The sequence below is a fragment of the Chaetodon auriga genome, chromosome 16, assembly GCF_051107435.1.
Source record: "Chaetodon auriga isolate fChaAug3 chromosome 16, fChaAug3.hap1, whole genome shotgun sequence".
NCBI classification, from domain to species: domain Eukaryota; kingdom Metazoa; phylum Chordata; class Actinopteri; order Chaetodontiformes; family Chaetodontidae; genus Chaetodon; species Chaetodon auriga.
Genome location: NC_135089.1, coordinates 22,176,646 through 22,196,190, shown reverse-complemented (window position 1 = coordinate 22,196,190; position 19,545 = coordinate 22,176,646). Strand labels below are relative to the sequence as shown.

The following is a 19,545-nucleotide window of genomic DNA, read 5'->3' as shown; positions in this document are numbered from 1 at the left end:
AGTATGTAAATCCTGGATTGCATTATATTGTAGAAGTGTTGCTTTTATTGAGTTGCTTGCATCTGACACAGACTGATCATGATATAATAATCTCTATCATCTCTTGATAGACTGCTCATCTAAAAGCAGAGTTGGCTTCATGTGTTCTTTTGAATTGGAAGTTTTACACCTTCAGGCACTAGTTCTTATGAATATGCCACTTCCTCTGGTTGGGCCAGTAATTGAATGGTTGGAGCAATTTAATGCTGAGGGCACATTCCAAACCTCCAAAATATTCTGATGTGATTTGTGTTTTGTGTACATGAATGTGTTTAATTCATTTCATCAGACATGATTATCCCAGAGGACCTTTATAGGAAAAGGTGCCCATCATATTTGTGTTACACTGAGTTGATTGATTGTTGAGTCATTTCCTTTAGTGATTCATATGACTTATTACAAATCTGTGGAAAAGATCTTGTGCCCGGAGGTAGTTGATGCCCACATCCATCAAATGGAAAAAAGAATTGAAACGGATTGACCGCAGATGAGTAACAGTGATTAAAATTTGTGTTGCAAAAGCAAACATTTTCATTAAATTATGAACCCACTAAGTTGCTGTTGTACTGTGGTAATGTTCCTTATTGGTTTGGGTAATAGGGCAAATATTTTAATAACATCATTATGGTTGTTACAATTAGTGAAAAAACTTTCTTAACAAATGCCCATGAGGAATTGTGCAGATCCCACAATATGTTAAGAGATTCAATGTGAGACTTAAAATGTTGTGCCTGAGTGCAAGGAGCTTTACGAGCGAAAAATCAATTCATATTATATTAGTGAGTGAATCAAGTTGTATAATAAATAAAAACCGTTCTCCATTTGCTATGACAAAAACCTGAATCGAATCTGCGGTTCCTGAAAAGGTCAGAAACTACTGACGTAAACTGTCTGTTACTACTCCTTGGGGAATGTAGTTTTCTTGCCCTTGTGAGTCTAAAAAGGCAAATGTTTTCCACTTTTGTATCAGACTTCACATCCCAGAGGTCACCGCGGGTAGCACGTCGACTGACGGGACGCATTATCTCACGCGGACTGTCTCTGGGAGTGCTGAGTCGAATATCCTCTCTGGCGTCTCAACGATAGTAACCGGCTGTTTTAGTCCACCTGAATCGGGGACGAAAGATTACACTTCGAGTTGGGACGCTGTTAAATACTCCACGGGGTGACCTTAACATCGGGATTTGGGTGGACACTTACGGACAACAAGAACTGCGTAGCTCAAATCTCACAGTAGTGAAAATCCAAGACCCACGATGGACCCGAGAGACACTGCCCCTGATTCCTGGGAACAAGAGGACGATGTGGAGGCCACAATCGACGGACAACTTGAATCAGCATTCACAACCCTAAATGTGAATGCTAAACCGTTTGTGCCCAATGTAAACGCCGCCGAATTTGTTCCGACTTTTGCCATGAAAGCACAGTCGGAAAATCTTGATCCTGCTGGTAAGTTCACAGTCACGTTGGGGAGCTACTTTAGCTAGCATTCAGGTAGCTGCTAACAGGATCCTGGGCTGGGTAGTTGCTAGCTTACTAGCCACTGTAAAGACACGCGTTCCATGAAGCGCGACAAACTAGCTAGCTGCTGTGCTGTTTGGTGTAGCTTTAGCAGTTGTGTTAGCTGACGCCTTGTAACTTTGACTACAACCCAAATATCCTTTTTAACTTAGGCGTTCGGCTACAAAGTGGTGCTATATCTTGGTGAGCACTGTCATAGCCGTCTTCAAAGTCATAAACCCAGCCGGCATTAGCTTGTTACAACTCACCGGCGGTAGCTAGCTAGCATTTTGGGTAGCTAGTGTGGTTTCACAATTGATCGCCTGTGTTGCTCAGTGTTTAGTTAATGCGTTTTAGCAGAGAAACCGCATATTTTAAATAGTAAATGACACCAGGTAAGAAGTAGTGCTGGCAGTCATCGGCGTGATTTAGTATCAGCTGAACTGTAACTCATGATGAAAGCTAAGCTCGTCATTGGAAATAAAATAACGGTAGTTGGAACGTTAGTGTTTAGTGTGACGTGGATGTTCTGACGCACAGCTGGTCAAAACTGGAGCAAAATGTGTCACTGGAAACCGCGTGAAGGGACATCAGAGACCTGGACGAGACTGAAGCTGTAGTAGCATGGCAATCCTCATAGGATAAGTGGTTTCAAAACCTTCTCCTACTGTCCCCTTGTAAACCATGCCAGAACGATATCATCAAATGGAAATTTGTGCTCCAACATATGTGGGTGTTGGACATGAAAAAGTGTTTAAAACTGTCTTTCTCTGGCGTTGACTTAAGGTGGCCTCTGTCTGTGGAACATAAAGGAAATGCACGTTTTCTGTTTTACACACACACACAGTTTAGAAAAAAGCCACACTGTTCCTCTATGTGAAGTCAGCCTGTCGCTTGAGGAACAAGCCAGGCTCTTTTCAAATAACTTAAACATTAACTCATCCACTATTTCTTTTGCAGTTGCTGTTGAAAAGATAACCACCATGGATGTGTCAGAAAGTGCTGGTATGTATGGAGTGTGTGTATAAGCGGGATTGCCTCTGTGCCGAATGTCACATACATGCTGTTACTGCTCGCCTCATTGTGCTGACATGTGAAGCCCACACTGAACGGATTAACAAAGCCTATAGTAACTCGTACATCATGACTAACTGAGACCCAGTTACAAAACTTCAGTTTGCGTGAAAGCTCCATTCCCCCTTTCTGTGTCTTTAAAACTTTTTATTCTTTTTCATTTTCACGTTCGTTCATTCACAGCAGAGACAGACAGGAAATGAGGGAGAGAGAGAGAGAGTATGACCTACAACAAAGATTGGCAGCTAGAAGTGAACCAGTGATGTTACGGTGGCCATGTGGCGTCAGCTATCAGCCTGCTCCCATCCACCTTTGTGGAGCAGTGTTTCTTTTAGCAGTGTTGACTTTATGTATCTTCATCTGCCACAGGGTGCCCTTTTCTGTGTTTGACCACAAACTAACTGAATAGTGTGTGTAGCATCAGTTTATCTTTTGTTATGTCTCAGGCTGTCTGCATCTTGCTCTGTCACATTGACTGGGACTCTGTTTCATTATCACCCTTAACAGACATGGCCTTGTTTTAGTGGGGGCAATGTTGCAAAGTTTTCAGGAACATTTCAGAGACTTGCTGTGAGCCCACCTTTCGAATTCAGTTGTTGTGAACTGGTGAAATGTGATTATGAAATGTTTGTGCTTCTTGCAATGGGAGATCTAGAAAGTAGCAGTGTGCAGGTACACTGGGTATTTTTTCCCTTTCATAAAGGTTAATAGATGAAAGGTTTAGCAGAAAGTTTAATGAAACATACAACAGCTGTGCTAGCATCGCTTTTGGGTCATTCAGTTGTGCAGGCATTCAAATAAGTGTCAGGACACTTTAAGTGGCTGTAGTACTTGTTTTACACTTAAGTGACTACAATATCACATTGAAGAAGGAAGCACAGAAATATGGTTAGATGGAGACAGTGGAAGCATGGCCACTTTGCTTAGGTTGAGTGTGCAAACATCAGTTAGTTTTATGTAGTAGACATTGCAAATGAATAGTTTATACTTTTTCTAAACCACTGTTTGAAATGGGCAGCTGGTATCCAATGCAGGCATTCCTCTCTAAGCCTCATATGTCTTATCACTATCCCCTGCTTTAATTATGCCTTGGTCATTCTCATATGTGCTCAATCCAGAAAATGTTTCAAATGGTGAAGTCTACTATCATAGTGAATGTGGGAGGTTTTTCAAAAGCCTCTGAGCTCCTGTGTTTATTGATAGAATAAGGAAACTTCCAGTTGCTTTACTGAAGATTAATGGTGGTTGTAAGACATAAATGTAATGTAAGGTAGGGAGTGCACAAAAATGTGGGACTGTAAAATATTTGGTTAAAACAATCTAAACTAATATACAACATTACCACATCAATTCAATACAATTTGAAGGCAATAGTTTCCCACCTGGGGGTCTGGACCCCGACAGGGGGCACAAAATATATCTGAGGGAGTTGTGAGGTAACTTTCTCTAATCTCAAGATGTTTTTGCTGAGAAATATTGCACGTTTCACCTCTTCAAGTCTCGAAAGCATTCAAGTGAAACATTCTTAAAAAGGACATATCAATTTGTTTCTACAATAAATTGATAATTCTCAAATAAACATTCTTTTTTTTGTGTGTCAATTTGAGCTCCAGCTGTCCCTCCAAACATAATCTGAATAATGACCTGACACAAGCAGTCATAGAAAGCTCTAGCAGAGGCATAATATCTGTGACTGAACACACGGTTAATGTGGTGGATGTTTTGAAGTGTTTTTACATCATGTTTCCCTTTTTGCTTCGTTAGAGGAAATTGTGATAAGTGTCCAGCCTACATCTCATACACATCTTCAACAAGCCAGCATCAGATCTTAATGTGAAGCAGTGCCTTCTTACTAACTGAACTGCAGCTTTTTCCCTTTTCTCAAGTCTTAGTAAAGTTTCAGACAATTTGAAAATGCACAAAAAAAGCAACTGTTGTAGGACAGATGTTACTCTAACAGTCTGATCAAAGCATGAACATTTGTCTCAAAGAAGATGTGCTGCATTTTCTTCTATTGTTTTTAAATCACAAGTGCACCAATTTCTCAAGTGGTGTGTGTTCCCCAGGATTCAAGACTGACTGGACTTAGAGATAAACAGAAGGCAGGACTATATTCTGATCAAACTGTTCCAGTATATATATATAAATATAATATAATTCCAGTAGGAAAAAAAAAAGCTAACCGTCACTGATGGTGTGTCTGCCTGTGTATAATAAAAAAAAAAAGGTTTAAACAGCTTTATAGGGAACTAGAACTGGTAAAACACACCAAACCAGGATCTATTCACTGCAGTACGGCTGAACTGTGTAGGAGGCTTTATGTCAGCACTGTTATTGTTTCCTATTTTGTCTCCGTCTTTGGTGCTAAGTGTTCGTTGCTGTGCCGTTGTAGCCCTACACCTCATGGAGGGAAAGATCAAACACTTTTCCCTACACTGTGGAGGCTTTTCTCATGACACACTGCTGGTGTTTGTGTTTGTCTGGTATATCATGTGATGGCTATGTGAAGGTTTAATGTATGCTAGAGGTCTTCACAGGTTTACCACGGGTCCTGGGTCTGTTTAACAGTATGTGTAATACCTGGGGGGATCTGAGAAGATTCTGCCATGATCAGATGTCGCTGACCATGATGGAAGTGCTGTGTGTGCATGTGTCTTATAACTTGCAGCTTTGTAACATTAGGATGAGAAAGTGTGGGATGGAAAATAAGGTGAAAAAACAACAAGAACCTCAACAGATTCGCCTCAGACAGCACAGAGGCAAAGCTAACCTCAGCAGCTGTGGCACTGAATGAGCAATTATTGTGGGTCATTTTGGGATAGGGCACAAACTGTGGGGCCTGTGAAGACTTGTACTGTGTATCAGGCTGTTGTCAAACAGAAGCATGGAGCCTGATTGAATAAACATGGCATATGCAGAATTAGGAAAAGCCTCACTGGAACAGGTTGCAACCACAATACAACATGAGTTCTTTAGCAGACGTTTTTGTGCTAATGAATGTTTATGTGAACTGTGAAATGTAGTCCAACACCACTGTTGTCTGTACTGCTTTATTTAGACAATCAAGAGTGAAGGACACTTTCCATGACAAACCAGCAGACCAGCTTGAATATTGTGGCAGGCCTGCTGGTTCTGTTGCTGCCAGCTGACAATGGTAGAAAATGTCTGTCACTTGAATCACAGGACAGTGTAGCAGAATAAAAAATGTATAAGAATGTGTAAACCCATTCTTAAAGTTTTGTGTTTTAAAGTCAAGTGCTCACAGATAAAACATGTAATCTTTGCTTTTTAGGAGTTACATTACTGACATCTTACAGTGCACACGAAGAGTTTTTCTGACGTGAATTTCCTTTATCCCTAAACTTTACTCAGGGTTATCTGTTACCCCAACCTTTATTAAGAGTGCCATTGCGTCTTCTCTTTCCTTTTGAAACCAAGCGCTGATCACAGCAGATGTATCAAGCTGTATTTTAACTGAATTTTGAGAAAATCTGCAATAGAAAATGCAAATGACTCCTTGATTCCATGATGATTAGGCATTGTTTCATCAAGATAAGCAGTAGGTGACAACAATTCTCCAGTTGGAAAACCATAATACCATTACAGAAGAAGAGTGTGCAGCAAGCTGACATAACTAAGAGCGCGGAGGGGAAAAAACAGATATGACATTTTTGTTTGTTTGATGTGTTAATGTGAGGAAGGTCAGATCAGATCTGTGGAGACATTATACTCTGCAGAAACCACTTCTTGGAAACGTATGGCTTACTATTGAAAATTCGGCACAAATGTTCACTTAAACATTAGGATTAATTAATTAGATTTTGGTGGTCAAAGGTCACTGTGACCTCACAAAACACACTCACAAATAACTCAGGAATTATCATGCTAATTGTGTCAGAATATTGCACTAATGTCTCATAGGATATAATTTTGTGATGACATTTTATGTATCAAAAGTGAAAGGTCAGCTTCACTGTGACATAAAGTTCTGAAGGGAGACTGTGACCATATTTCACATTTGGTCAGATCCTGAATTGGTGACACTAATCTTGGAGGTCCACTTTGAAACTGTGCTGATTGTAGAGATAATCTGTGCTGCCAAGTTGAAGATGTGTGTGAAGGATCCCTGTTTAGAGTTTGTAGCTACTTTCCACATCCATATTTGAAGCATTGTAGTTCACCTCAAGCTCATTGGTTCTGCTGATACTGAGCTTCAGGTGATTGTTTTTGCTCCATGTGATGAAGCTCTCTGTCAGTTTTCTGGACTCCTCTGGAAAAATAGTCCCTAAGTGAAGACAGTATGTCTCTCACTGGAAATGATTCACTAAAATCATGCATGTCAATGTAGCGATACCTTTCATTTTGCTAAAAAAGAAAAAAAAAGAAAAAAGAACTTAAAAGCTTTTCATTAACTTCCTCAAAGTCTTCATTACATATATTGTATGAGTCTGGGCAGACATGATGTAAACTGTAACTTTGAGTGGTTGGCAGAGGCATGCAACCCTGAGCCGGTAATTCTAGTTATGCTTTGTTCGCATGTTTAATGCTAAGCTCCGTCTATTTTTCTCCCTTTGAGTTGTTTTAAGTAGCTTGTCAAAACAAAAAGGGCCTGAATGATGTCAACTATGTTCGTTGCTGTGCAGCTCCAATGGAGAACGGCGACACAGAGATGAGCGCAGAGGAACCGTGGGACCAGAAAGAGGCAGAACCAAATGAGGAGGAGCCAGGAGGCAGGGATCGGGGCCCGGTGGTGCAAGCAACAACAGAGGAGACAGCTCCGGAGATGATGGAGGAGGAAGAGGAAGCGCCAGTGCCCAAGGTTCCACCTACACAGCCAGATGCCCCCAGGAAGGAACACATCAATGTTGTGTTCATTGGACACGTAGGTCAGTGTTTACATCTGTCTATTGTAGGTCAGGAGGATGATGCTTTAATGAAATGATTGTTCAGTCTGTTGGTGTCACCGGTTCGATGCTGCTCCCCCATCACACTGCAGCAACAACAGACTGGTAGATCTCCAACGTCTTGTACACGTTGAATGATCTGAGCCTCCTCAGGAAATAGAGTCTGCTCATTATTTGTATTCATTTGTCTGGCAACTCAAAAACTGTCACAGCATTGTCTAATCTAAACATCCTCTGTGTGCTTATTGTCCAGATGCTGGCAAGTCGACTATTGGCGGGCAAATCATGTGAGTTCCAGTCTTCCCTTTTTGGTTCACTGCATTTCCTAATGAGTGAAATTACCTTCACCACATCCAGCTGTTAACATGTTGTGCCTTTGCTGTTCCCTTCCTCTCCAACAGGTATCTAACAGGCATGGTAGACAAGAGAACCTTAGAGAAGTATGAAAGAGAAGCCAAGGAAAAGAACCGGGAAACCTGGTGAGTGTTCACCCCAGTGTGTCTCAACTGACTGGGACTTTATTAAATCCAGAGCATGGAAACATACTTGGATTTTTAGTTTTATTTACCTTGTTAATATGGTCAGGAACCATCTCTGTATGTATGTTCAGCTGCTTAGATCATTAGCATAGATGTTACAGAGAAATTAATATTGATGTGTATGTCACAGATTTGAACTACTGGCCAATTCAACAATTGAATTTCACTTTTCTGTCTGCTAGGTATCTGTCTTGGGCTTTAGACACCAACCAAGAGGAGAGGGACAAAGGCAAGACAGTGGAGGTGGGCCGAGCATACTTCGAGACAGACAAAAAGCACTTTACCATCCTTGACGCTCCAGGCCACAAAAGCTTTGTGCCCAACATGATCGGTGGTGCATCTCAGGCAGACTTGGCTGTTCTGGTGAGTCCAGAAAATTACCAGTTACCTTAATGTGGAATATTAGGTCAAAACTTGACTAGTAGGCCTTTGTCTACCCAGTAGTCTCGGGTAGCCGCAAGAAGTGTCCCTTGGTGCAATCCTGTTTGCATACATAGCATCTCAAGAACCATGAAAAGAGAGGCAAATTAAAATGCAATATTAGTCATCTTTGAACATCGAAACAGAGACTTCAGTTTACTTGTCAGGAGATCAGCTACATTACTGATTAACACCAACAACCTAAAAATAAATCCCCTAATATTGATATTGATAGCAACAACTAGTTGTCACTTCCAGGTGCTGCACATTGTCAGGCTTGTGCATGACCCTCTCTCTACAGCCCAAGAGACAAAAATGGACGTAGTTTGATCAATATGAGAGGCTGACGGATTGTGGATTTTTAAAGGCTGATATAATAACTAGTTTGGTGCAGGAAAACGGCAATAGCCAATCAAAATGCAGATAAAGTCAAGAGGGTCCAACTGCAGATGTCATGTCTTGGGGACCTTGGGTCAGCAAGCCAATGGGAAGAGAGTAGGGTCCCCAGACTTGAGGTGTGTTACATAAGTGGGGGTGTACGGATTATTAATAATCAAGCGAAACCGATAGCCGATATTTAGAACCGATATTTGTTTGCAGCAAAAATGAAAATTTTGGTGTCAAAATTCAGAGTAACACACCTGGGATTAGAATGAATACAGTATACTGTTTGTTTGTTTTGTGTACACTGAAAAAAATACCTTAACTGTTTGTAAAATAGCACAAACACAAAATCTTAATTGAAATGCCTTTAAGTCTAATTATTTTTAAAACAAAAAGTGCAGGGGCCTTCCTGCAGCATTTCTTAAAACTCACTCAAATGAATAAATAAATAAATAACATTGCTCCCTGAATTTTTTAAACATCAACAAAACAAACTGAACTGAACTGTTCTGAAATTTGTGTGTGAGTTAGTACTCCCAATTCAGTAGCACCAGATAGTGGTGCAGAAAGCAGAGTTGCTCAGCGTGCTCTCCTGTTAGGCAGCTTCTCGTCTTCTCATAAAGTGCAAAGACTTTGCTGAAGGCTTGCTCACTTATATTTATTTATATATATTTAGAGAAATAAAGGCATATTCTGAATCTCAGAACAGTAGGCTAGATGTTAACTCGTGCTTAGAACTGTATGTCGTATTACATAAATAAGAATAAGGCACTTAGCAACTGTAAACGCAAACAATAAAGGCTTCATTACATACACGAGTTGTAGACGCGGCGGTAAATTTATTGATTGAAAATAAAACACTCTGAGAATAATCTCCTGGACGTGTGCTCTCTGCCTTATTCATATCCATGGACTTTACGAGTGACAGGCAAAAAGATGATCATTTAACACCAGTAGTTAAGTTGCTGCACCGTAGTATAGTGAGAGCATGAGCGCTGAGTGAGAGGCGATTGTAAACAAACAAGGACACGTTAGCGTGTAGAACTGTTAAACTTAAAGGCTATAATCACCTCCGGTGCTGTTTATTGATAAACCAGGAGCCGGCCCACGGGCTGAGACACGTTAGGAGATTTATTATTCCCACAAAGTAATGGTAACCGAAAGGGCCTATATTATTATTGTGCGTCTGGCCCCAGCTAGAAAGCGGTTACGGAAATCACAGTGTAGCGGTGGGTCATCATGAAATACGTCTTGTTGAAGTTGTGAACAGTTTCGGTCATCGCAGTCGTCTGCTTTTCCTTGTCTGTGGCGCTGCATGTAGAGGCTTCAGTGTTGATTGGCTGTCACTGACTCAATTGTGCCATGTAGCCAATCAGTGAGGGCTGTAGGAGGGACATTGTTACACAACCAAGAGTGGTGACTTTAGGCGGAGAGACAGCTGCATCAGAACCAAAGGAGCGCATTTGAAAAAACATTAATTAATTTTATCGGTTATCGGTGGAAAAAACAGCCGGTGCCGATTATTGAAAAAATGCCGAATATCGGCCGATATTATCGGCCAGTCCGATAATTGGTCAATCCCTAGTGTGCACCTCTTCAAATAAGTCAAAAAGTGAATGGACTACTACTGCTGTGCTTAAACTCTTTTTGGCTCAGAATTAAAGAAGTCAACTTCTCCAGCAGGTTAACATTTGCACTTGATATAATTATCAGGTTGCACCTCACATATGTGTACCTCACCCTTTTTTTCTTAAGGAGATATTCACACATTCAGCCATCTCAGATGCAGGTGTGTTGGAAATCCTGCTATAAAATAAATGCTTGTAGTTTCTTCTCTCAAGACACCACTCTCTTCCCATTGCCTGGGAGTCTGCAGTTGGACCCTTGTTGATAAAGTTACCTCAGTTCCTGTGGTAAAAAGAATGAAAAGTACATTTTGTTTTTCTATCTGTCACTGTTTGTTTCTGTTGCTATAAAATCAAAGGGCCACAAAACAACTGTAACTTGTAACGTCTTTATAGCATTAAAAGCATTTTATCTTTTATTCAGATATGATCCTTTTTGTGACGTGTTAGTCAGCTAAAGCAAGGAATCACCTTTTTATACCCTTTATGTTTTCATAGCACTTGGAGACTTACGAAATGAATGTGTTGACCCTCAGGTGATCTCTGCCAGGAAAGGCGAATTTGAAACTGGTTTTGAGAAGGGTGGACAGACCCGGGAGCACGCCATGTTGGCCAAAACAGCTGGTGTCAAGCACCTGATAGTTCTGGTGAATAAAATGGACGATCCTACAGTCAACTGGAGCCTGGAGAGGTGGGTGGATGGATAGGAATGATCAAACAGGAGTGTAACAGCACGCAAACTTCATGGCTCATCTCAAAAACATCTGCGAAGTCAAGTTTCTTTATCAAGCACATTCTAAAACAACAAACATTGACCATAATGCTTTACAACTGGAATGATAAACACACAGACATAGATACAAGGATATGAGTGAATTAATAATATTATATCTTGATAAAATCCCAAAACAAATAGCATTGCCCAAACAAGTGCCAGTCCGTCCAGTTTTAGACCTCTTAGCACGATGGAGCTGCCTGTCTAAGAGTGGGTCTCCATGTTGTTAAACTCAAGTGTGTGCACAAGGACTCGCTGTACATTGCTGCTGATGCCACCAAACAATTTCACTGATCAGCATGTGGGAGTATAGTTAGACCCAATGTGACAGCAAAGGCAGGGGAGAAGGAAATAAGGAAGGAAATACACTCAATATATTTGTTAGAGCCCAAAGATACACACAGTGTGTAAGTGTGCAAGTAACACTGAAACATAACAAGAAGACTTCACAGAATAACTTAACAGCCAGCGCAAACAGACTGGTCAACGTACACTTTGTTACACAACAGTCGAAATCCATTCTACACTGGAACAAACTGCATATGATGCTGCATGTTGTGACTGATGCTGTTCATACAGTACTGATCCACTCTCTAGACATGTTTGAGGCAGCTGTTAGTGGTTGTAGGATTATTGGACTGTATAATGAGAGGTATCCCACTCTGTCCCTCATATGTATGTAGCTCAATCTTGACATGAAGATTGCCAACACAGTGACTGAGGAGCTATGATATTTATCACCAGGACATGTCCTCCATATACACATGAAATGTCTGCTGCCATATTTGTTTTCATTCTTCTTTCAAGACGTTGACGTCCCTCCTGCTGTTGAACACTTAGGTATGAAGAGTGTAAGGAGAAACTAGTGCCATTTTTGAAGAAGGTGGGCTTTAATCCGAAGAAAGACATTCACTTCATGCCGTGCTCCGGACTGACAGGGGCCAACCTGAAGGAGCCCACTGACATGTGCTCCTGGTATACGTAAGTCTCTCAGCTTTTCCCTGTCCGTTTGGTTACTGTATAGATTGAAATGATTGTTCTTGTTCGTCCATCTTTACAAACATCTGTTTGTCATTTCAGAGGTTTACCTTTCATTCCACACTTGGACAGTCTGCCAAACTTCAACAGATCAAGCGATGGCCCTGTCAGATTGCCCATCGTAGACAAATACAAGGTAAGTGTGTGTTTTTCCCCCCTGCTTCTTTTATACGTTCACGTTGAAGTCTAGGAGGATATTTAATTTCAGTCGCCTGCCATCAAGCATTTCCAAACACATTTTGACTTTGCAGAATTGTCTAAATGCAAATGTGCATTCAGAAAGCACAGAGCTGAAGACATGACATAACTGCTGCAGTTAGAAAGGATTTAAGAATGCCTGGGTAATGGTGTCAGGGACTAGATACACCCACAGGTGTGTCGCTCAGTGTTGGAATCTGCAGATAAACATATATTACCGTTATCAGTACACAGGTTTAGCTTCTAAAATGAGTGCAGTGACTGCCTGTTTGTTAAAGATTGACTCCCTGAGCAGGCTCACTGCTGCTGTTTTCATACTAGACTGTAAACTGTGATCAGAGCTGAAGAAGTGTATGTTTAATATGCAGATAGACAGGTAACTGCTATTATCAAACATTTTGTCATATATCTGTTTGTACAAAAACTGTCTTCTCTCTGGCCCGACTCTTATTTTGCATTCACATTGTGAACAGCTTGGTTTATGTGTGACTGACAGGAGTCATCTCTTGCACTTGTCAGACTCAGACATGAAAGCTGAATCATTTTGTACACTCTGAAAGCATGAGTTGAATTTCCCGAGTGGCTGCACTCGACAGGAAAAAGATGAATCTGGTCTTTGGTTAACTGATGTGAACACATTCTCACCTGCTCTGTTCTGCTCTCTGTCTGTCTGTCTCATCAGGACATGGGCACTGTGATTTTGGGCAAACTGGAATCAGGCTCCATCAGTAAAGCACAGCAGCTGGTCATGATGCCAAACAGGGTAAGACATCCCACAAAACCTTTTTTTTCATCAGCTGGGACCAAGAAAGTGAAATTTAATGATGAAACTATTTGGTTATAAATAGTCTAACTGCAAAAATCAAACACATTTCAATCAAGTTGCGACAGGAGCATCAAAAGACTGGGAAAGTTGTGGAATGCTCCAGAAACACCTGTTTGGAACATTCCACAGGTAAACAGGTTCATTGGGAACAGGTGATAGCATCATGACTGGGTATGAAAGGGGCATCCCGGAAAGGCTCAGTCCTTCACAAGCAAAGATGGAGAGAGGTTCACCACTTTGTGAACACATGATTGTTTAAAGGATGTTACTACATGGACTCAGGAACACACCTGAAAGCATTGTCAGTAAACAGTTTGTGTGTAAATGATTGCGTTCCTTTTTTCTTCACATTTCACATAGTGTCCAATTTTTTGGGGGGGAATCGGTGGTATATACATCTTTATAATTCCCGCCCCCCTTCTTATTCCATGTTTCTCTACTTGTGGTCTCATCGTGCAGCATGTGGTGGAGGTGTTGAGTCTCCTGTCAGATGATGTGGAGACGGACGATGCTGGCCCAGGTGAAAACCTCAAGCTGCGGCTGAAGGGCATTGAGGAGGAGGAGATCCTGCCTGGCTTTATCCTGTGTAATGCTGAGAACCTCTGCCACTCAGGGCGCACCTTCGACGCCCAGGTCAGTGTCACACAGCAGCTTGATGTTGACTGTTTTGTGTGCTGGATTTCCCTGCCGTCCTAACCAGCAACCATTCTACACACCTCCACCACCAGCAGTCAGGATTCTCTTTAGCTCAGATACAGTCTCACTGTGTGGAGGACATTTTTAGTCATAACTACTATTAAAAGTCCAAATAGAATATTAGAAGAATTAAAGATCATTTTGCTATGCTACCAGGAATAGTCAGGCCACAATTAAAATGATGATGAGATAATGTAAAGTTACATTGGGTCATTTGGCTACCACCTCACAGCTGCAGGTTTTATTACTGTTACACGCCTGTAGAGTTTCTCATTTGTTCTGCTGTCTTTGGAAAAATCTGTGAATTTGTTGAGGCAGTAGAATTATTTGTATTTTTATTCAATTAAAAGTGGAAATAGGCTTAACAGTCCTGTATTTTCATTGTGCTTCTAATTTAAGGATAATAAAACCAGTCAACCATGCCTCAGCATGGCTAAGCAACGAGCCTAGCTCGAGCTTTGCCACTGGCAGCAGCCCAGTTCAGATGATTCCCTTTTCTTTTTTCCAATTCCAGTTTCATCTCTACAATTTAAGTTTTCATCATTTCTATTTAAGCTCTTGCATTTAACACGTTCTAATTTCAGCAGCAAATCTGCCAAAGTAGAAGCACACACTGTAAAACAGAACCAGTGTGTGTTGTTACTGTGTTGTCACGTAGAGTCTGTTTATCTTTTGTGGTTAAGATAAGATAATACTTTGATTCCTGAGGGAAAACTCAGGTGCTGCAGGCAGCAATTACAGGGAGTACAGAAATGCACAAGAGTGAATAACAAGCAAAATACAATAAGCAAAATTAAACAAGATTATTATAGATCATATAAAAAGTGTACGCAGTGAAATCAAATAGAAGACTTTAATAAAGTGAGAGGGAAAAGTCCTGAGTCTGGTAGTGTCCATTAATCCAGTGCTTACAGAATCAGCTGTGTAATGTCCAGCTTGTGCTGTGACCCAGTGAGCACTTGCGGAAACATGAAGGCAAACTGCTGATCCAAAGCTGTGACACCAGGCGAAACATGTCTGTCTGCAGGGAGCACGACACGTCAGTGCAACAGCAAAAGCGTGGAGCTGAACCTCACACACTACAGGGCACTGCAGTGTAGTGTTAAGTTAGTGTCACAGGCCACATGGGACGAGCAAAAGATAAGCTAACAGCTAACGTCACCACAGCCGCTGAAGCTCACATCACACATGCACATGTTAATGGTCAGTTCAGTGATGTAGAAAACTGATTCATCATCCTCCTTCATATCGTCTGGCTAAAGAAAAAGCTACAGTTGTCCATACTGTCATCTTCAAATCTGACCACAGGGTGTGAAAACCAGCAGGTCGAATATGAAAAAGTTGGCTAACCAGGAATAGTCAACTGAAACCTGTTGTAAGTAAGATCAGTTACTGGACTATAATACTGAACTAGGTGAGAAAGGTTTAGTGTTTTTGTGTGCTGAAACAATAGTGAGTGTTAATCCATCAGTAAATCTGTTTAAGACCGTTAAATTAGCTGGTCACTGTTAGCCAGCTTCTTCTGGCAGACACACATGACAGTAGTGCAAGAAGATGATTTTTGAAGCCATTGCCTGATAAGTAGTGGTCCTCCCTCTGCCCCTGCACACTGTACGTGCTCCCTCTTCACAGTTTTCACTGCAGTGTGTTCGTATGCAGTCAGCTGTTCCGGCTGTGCAGCCTCCCTCCAGCCTTTGGACCACACCTTCTCAATGACATACAGCTTGAAAATCCAAATGGACATTTAAAATGCCAAATAGTAAAGTGCAGATTTAAGTATCTCTTTTAGCCTTTCCATGACCCATTTTGAGTTGCGTATTGGATGTTTCCCTTTGCTTATTTCTATTTTCAGTTTCAACTTTACAATTTAGGCTCTCAGTCTGAACGTTTCCATTTCAGCTTTTTTCATGGTCACATTTTCAAATGACCGTTGACATTTCAAATGGGCTTTCTCTGTGTCCTTTTTCCTTTTAATTATGGCCTGATTATTCCTGGTATAGTAGTAATCGTGTAATCTTTTTGAATTTGTAGTTGGCATCGAAAAGGAATCAGGTTGATGTGAGACTGACACTGTGTTCAGGCTGCAGTACAAACAAACAGTATGAACACCTGGGGTCACTTCTAGCAGCAGTGCGTCTGGTTCAGCCGTCACATGTGGTTATTTATTTTAAATGTTCTCATCACTCCGACTCTGTTCTTCACAGATTGTCATCATTGAACACAAATCCATCATCTGTCCAGGTTACAACGCAGTCCTTCACATTCACACCTGCATTGAAGAAGTGCAAATTACGGTAAGATTTCAACTTAACTGTCAACATAACACAGTCACAGATTGAAGCTGTTCAGAAATGGCTGCCCTGATGGCTCCCCTGGCAGAGCGCATCACATATGGAGGCTGAGCCCTTACCACAGCGGCCTGGGTTCAAATGGGGCCGAGGCCCTTTGCTGCATGTCATCCCCTGTCTCTCTCCAGCTGTCCAAAAACATATATTGAAAAAAAAATAGAAACTGTTCAGGAATGACCTGTTGAAAGGTTAGAAGACGTGAACAAACATTTTTGGTTTAACGGATGGAGAAACAGGTGAATGTTTCCGATGAATACCTGTGTATGCGCTGACATTCTGCTACTCTTTGCCCTGTCTGCAGGCCTTAATTTGTCTGGTAGACAAGAAGACAGGAGAGAAGAGTAAGACACGACCACGATTCGTCAAACAGGACCAGGTCTGCATCGCCCGTCTGCGCACGGCAGGAACCATTTGCCTCGAGACTTTTAAAGACTTTCCTCAGATGGGACGGTTTACCTTACGGGACGAAGGTAGAGCTTCTGCAGACGCTGATTCATTAATCCCCCACGCTAACAAACCTCTGATCATCCTTTTCAGGTTCCTCGTTCTTATTAGCAAAGAGTGATTCTTATGAATATTCAGGGTGCAGCTTATTTTTAGCTGTCACTGGTGAAAATAGCAGCGGATAATCAACTTTAGATAATGAAGGTGAAGTCAGGATCAGCTACAATTAAGTTTGCATAAACACTCATTTTCCACTCTCATTCCAAGCATTTCAAAAATGTTCATTTTATACGGATCATCTAAACAGCATATCAGGGTTTGACTTTTCAAATTAAGCCTCATTCTGAATGCAGCATTTTCCAATGAAGACGTGGGATACGCCCGTATTAACTGAGTTTGAGGAGCGTTCTTTGGACATGTGTACAGCACATTAGGAATATGCATCTCAGTTGGGGTTTTACCCAAGTTTACAACACACAGCCTCGTGCCCATCGGGTCTTGCATTGAATATTAGTGGATTATTCATTTTCATTATTTAAGTAAATGGCTTGGAGTAGGAGTTGTCCTTTTCGAAAGGAGGGCAAAAACAGTTATGTTTTGTGCATGGAAACACAGTCAATGACGAGTTTGTTCTTTGGTTAATGGGCTCTCTGCAGCTGCTGTCTTTATCCAGACAAGCATGTCGTGACAAGACGCATCATTCTGTAACACCACTGTGTGACTGCCAGTAGCCTCTGTTTCTGTTATCCACCAGAGCAGTGACTCTTCTATAGAGAAATGATCAGCTGATCACATCAGATCACGTTAAGAATTTCCCAGTCGACTGCTGCTTCATATGAGAGCAACATTTGAATCTGATGAACTTCATAGTTATGAGCCAGGAGCTTCAGTGTTCTGCTGTCAGTAGCTGAAGTACAGGAAGCTACAGGTGTTAGCATTGAATGTGTTGGATACATTTAATTAGCATTAGCGTCGGAGCTTCAGAAGAAACTGTCCTGTTTCTACTTTCTCTGGTAGAATTGTTTTAGCCTTTAGCTGCTTAGAAATGTTGAAGGGTGGACATAAGATTTGATAAGGGACTTGAAAAGATTAGTAGTTGATTCTGATTTGAATCCGTCATTCAGCATCCGTTTTAGTGAAGCTGAACAGAAATATGATGCTCTCTTTTTGTTTGCGTGTTTCAGGTAAGACCATCGCCATCGGTAAGGTGCTGAAGCTGGTTGCTGAGCGGGACTGAAGACGACTGCTGCCTGAGAGTCCTGGTGAGAAGGAGCGGGCGGAGCTCGGTCATAACCCGCCCAAACTGTTGTCAGCGGCGACGGCACCTCCCTGTCACGCCCCCTCTGCGTGCCGAAGAACAGCGTCAGAAAAAAAACTCATGTGAAAAAGAAAACCTGTTTTTAAGCAAATGACAAACCAAGATGAAGTCCACACGAGTCAGCTTTCTCATATTGAGAGCTCAGCTATGCCATTTCAGGGTTAGCCCTCCCTCCACCTCCCCCACCTCCCGACTCTGGTCTACTCATCATTACATGATTTTTTTTCTTCCAGATATTTTTTTTTTTTCTTGCTTTCATAAATGACAATGACAAATGGCAGAAGTTATATCTGTAAACAGATGTGGACCAGGGTTTTGCTTGGAATATATAAAATGATTTTCAGAAGTAAATTGCAAAAGAAATTGTTTGAAAGAACTTATCCAGTTGAAACCAAAACGTTTATCTTGGGTGTACATGTCTCCCTTTGCTTTTACCCACCTTTTGGTTTCTCATGTTGCGTTCTGGCAGTGTGCTTGAGCGTGTTCAAATGTTATTAAAGCAAACAACTATGACAATAAAATAATAAATTGGGAAAACAGAGTGTGTTCATTCGCAGAGCACATTTCAATGTCTCGTTGTGCCAGTTACATGAAACTCCTGACAAACGGTTGCTTTCAAATGCAGTTTTCACCTTTAAACATTGTTTAGAGATATCTCGGTGATCAATTGTACTCCTAAAATACAGCTGGACTGTTCCAGTAAATAGACAGAGACTATATTATATGTATCAGTCTGTACATGTGCAAGCTGATGGGTAACAAATGTCAATTCAGAAATGCCAAATATGTTTGAGATCACTCTGAAACAGTGTCACCATAACATGGTTTGTCCACCAGAGGGTGCTGACAAGGTTATTGTGACTGTAAAATGTCCTTATGACTGCGTATCTGGGTCACTCAGAGTTCTGTAATAACCACATCTAAGGTCTGGCCATGTCTTTTCTGCGTTCTGTGCTCTGTGCTTGGAGCACCTGCTGTTGTGCATTCAGCTGATCAACGTTCAGGACGTGTGGAGTGACTGAGCTGACAGTAGAGGTGCAGCCTCTGAAGACTGCTATCACTAGACATATCACTCATGTGGGCCTGATCAGTTCCATTGATGAAGAGCAAATACACCAGCAGGTGGTGCGTCCACACGGCTTGCTGCCACAGTAAGTGATGATTACTTTAAGGGTTGGAAGGCAGCTGGTGTATAATTGAATTTAAAGAGGCCTTATTTAAAGAATCATGGTGTGTTTCATACATGCCAAAGATTTAATTGAGATTTTATTAAAGGGGATCAATTTACAGCTCATACAGGTGATCACAGCTGATTATCACAGCTGGATGGATCTGTTCAGGGCTGCATTTCCTGCAGATCTTTTGCTACTTCATGTAGGATTGTAAATACAGGACTTTTAATAAGAGTATTTTTGGA

The 19,545-nt window shown here is 41.4% G+C and overlaps 1 protein-coding gene across 1 annotated transcript; it reads left to right on the top strand.

Annotated features, from left to right (window-relative positions):
* The first annotated feature begins 1,062 nt into the window (after positions 1–1,062).
* Positions 1,063–18,676, top strand: gspt1l (G1 to S phase transition 1, like). The gene is made up of 14 exons (XM_076752579.1): positions 1,063–1,488; positions 2,500–2,544; positions 7,257–7,499; positions 7,771–7,804; positions 7,919–7,996; positions 8,239–8,419; positions 11,022–11,176; positions 12,101–12,241; positions 12,341–12,434; positions 13,179–13,259; positions 13,782–13,955; positions 16,223–16,312; positions 16,668–16,836; positions 17,995–18,676. The coding sequence occupies exons 1-14, from the start codon at positions 1,296–1,298 to the stop codon at positions 18,045–18,047; spliced, it is 1,731 nt and encodes a 576-aa protein (XP_076608694.1). The 5' UTR covers positions 1,063–1,295; the 3' UTR covers positions 18,048–18,676.
* The last annotated feature ends 869 nt before the right edge of the window (positions 18,677–19,545 follow it).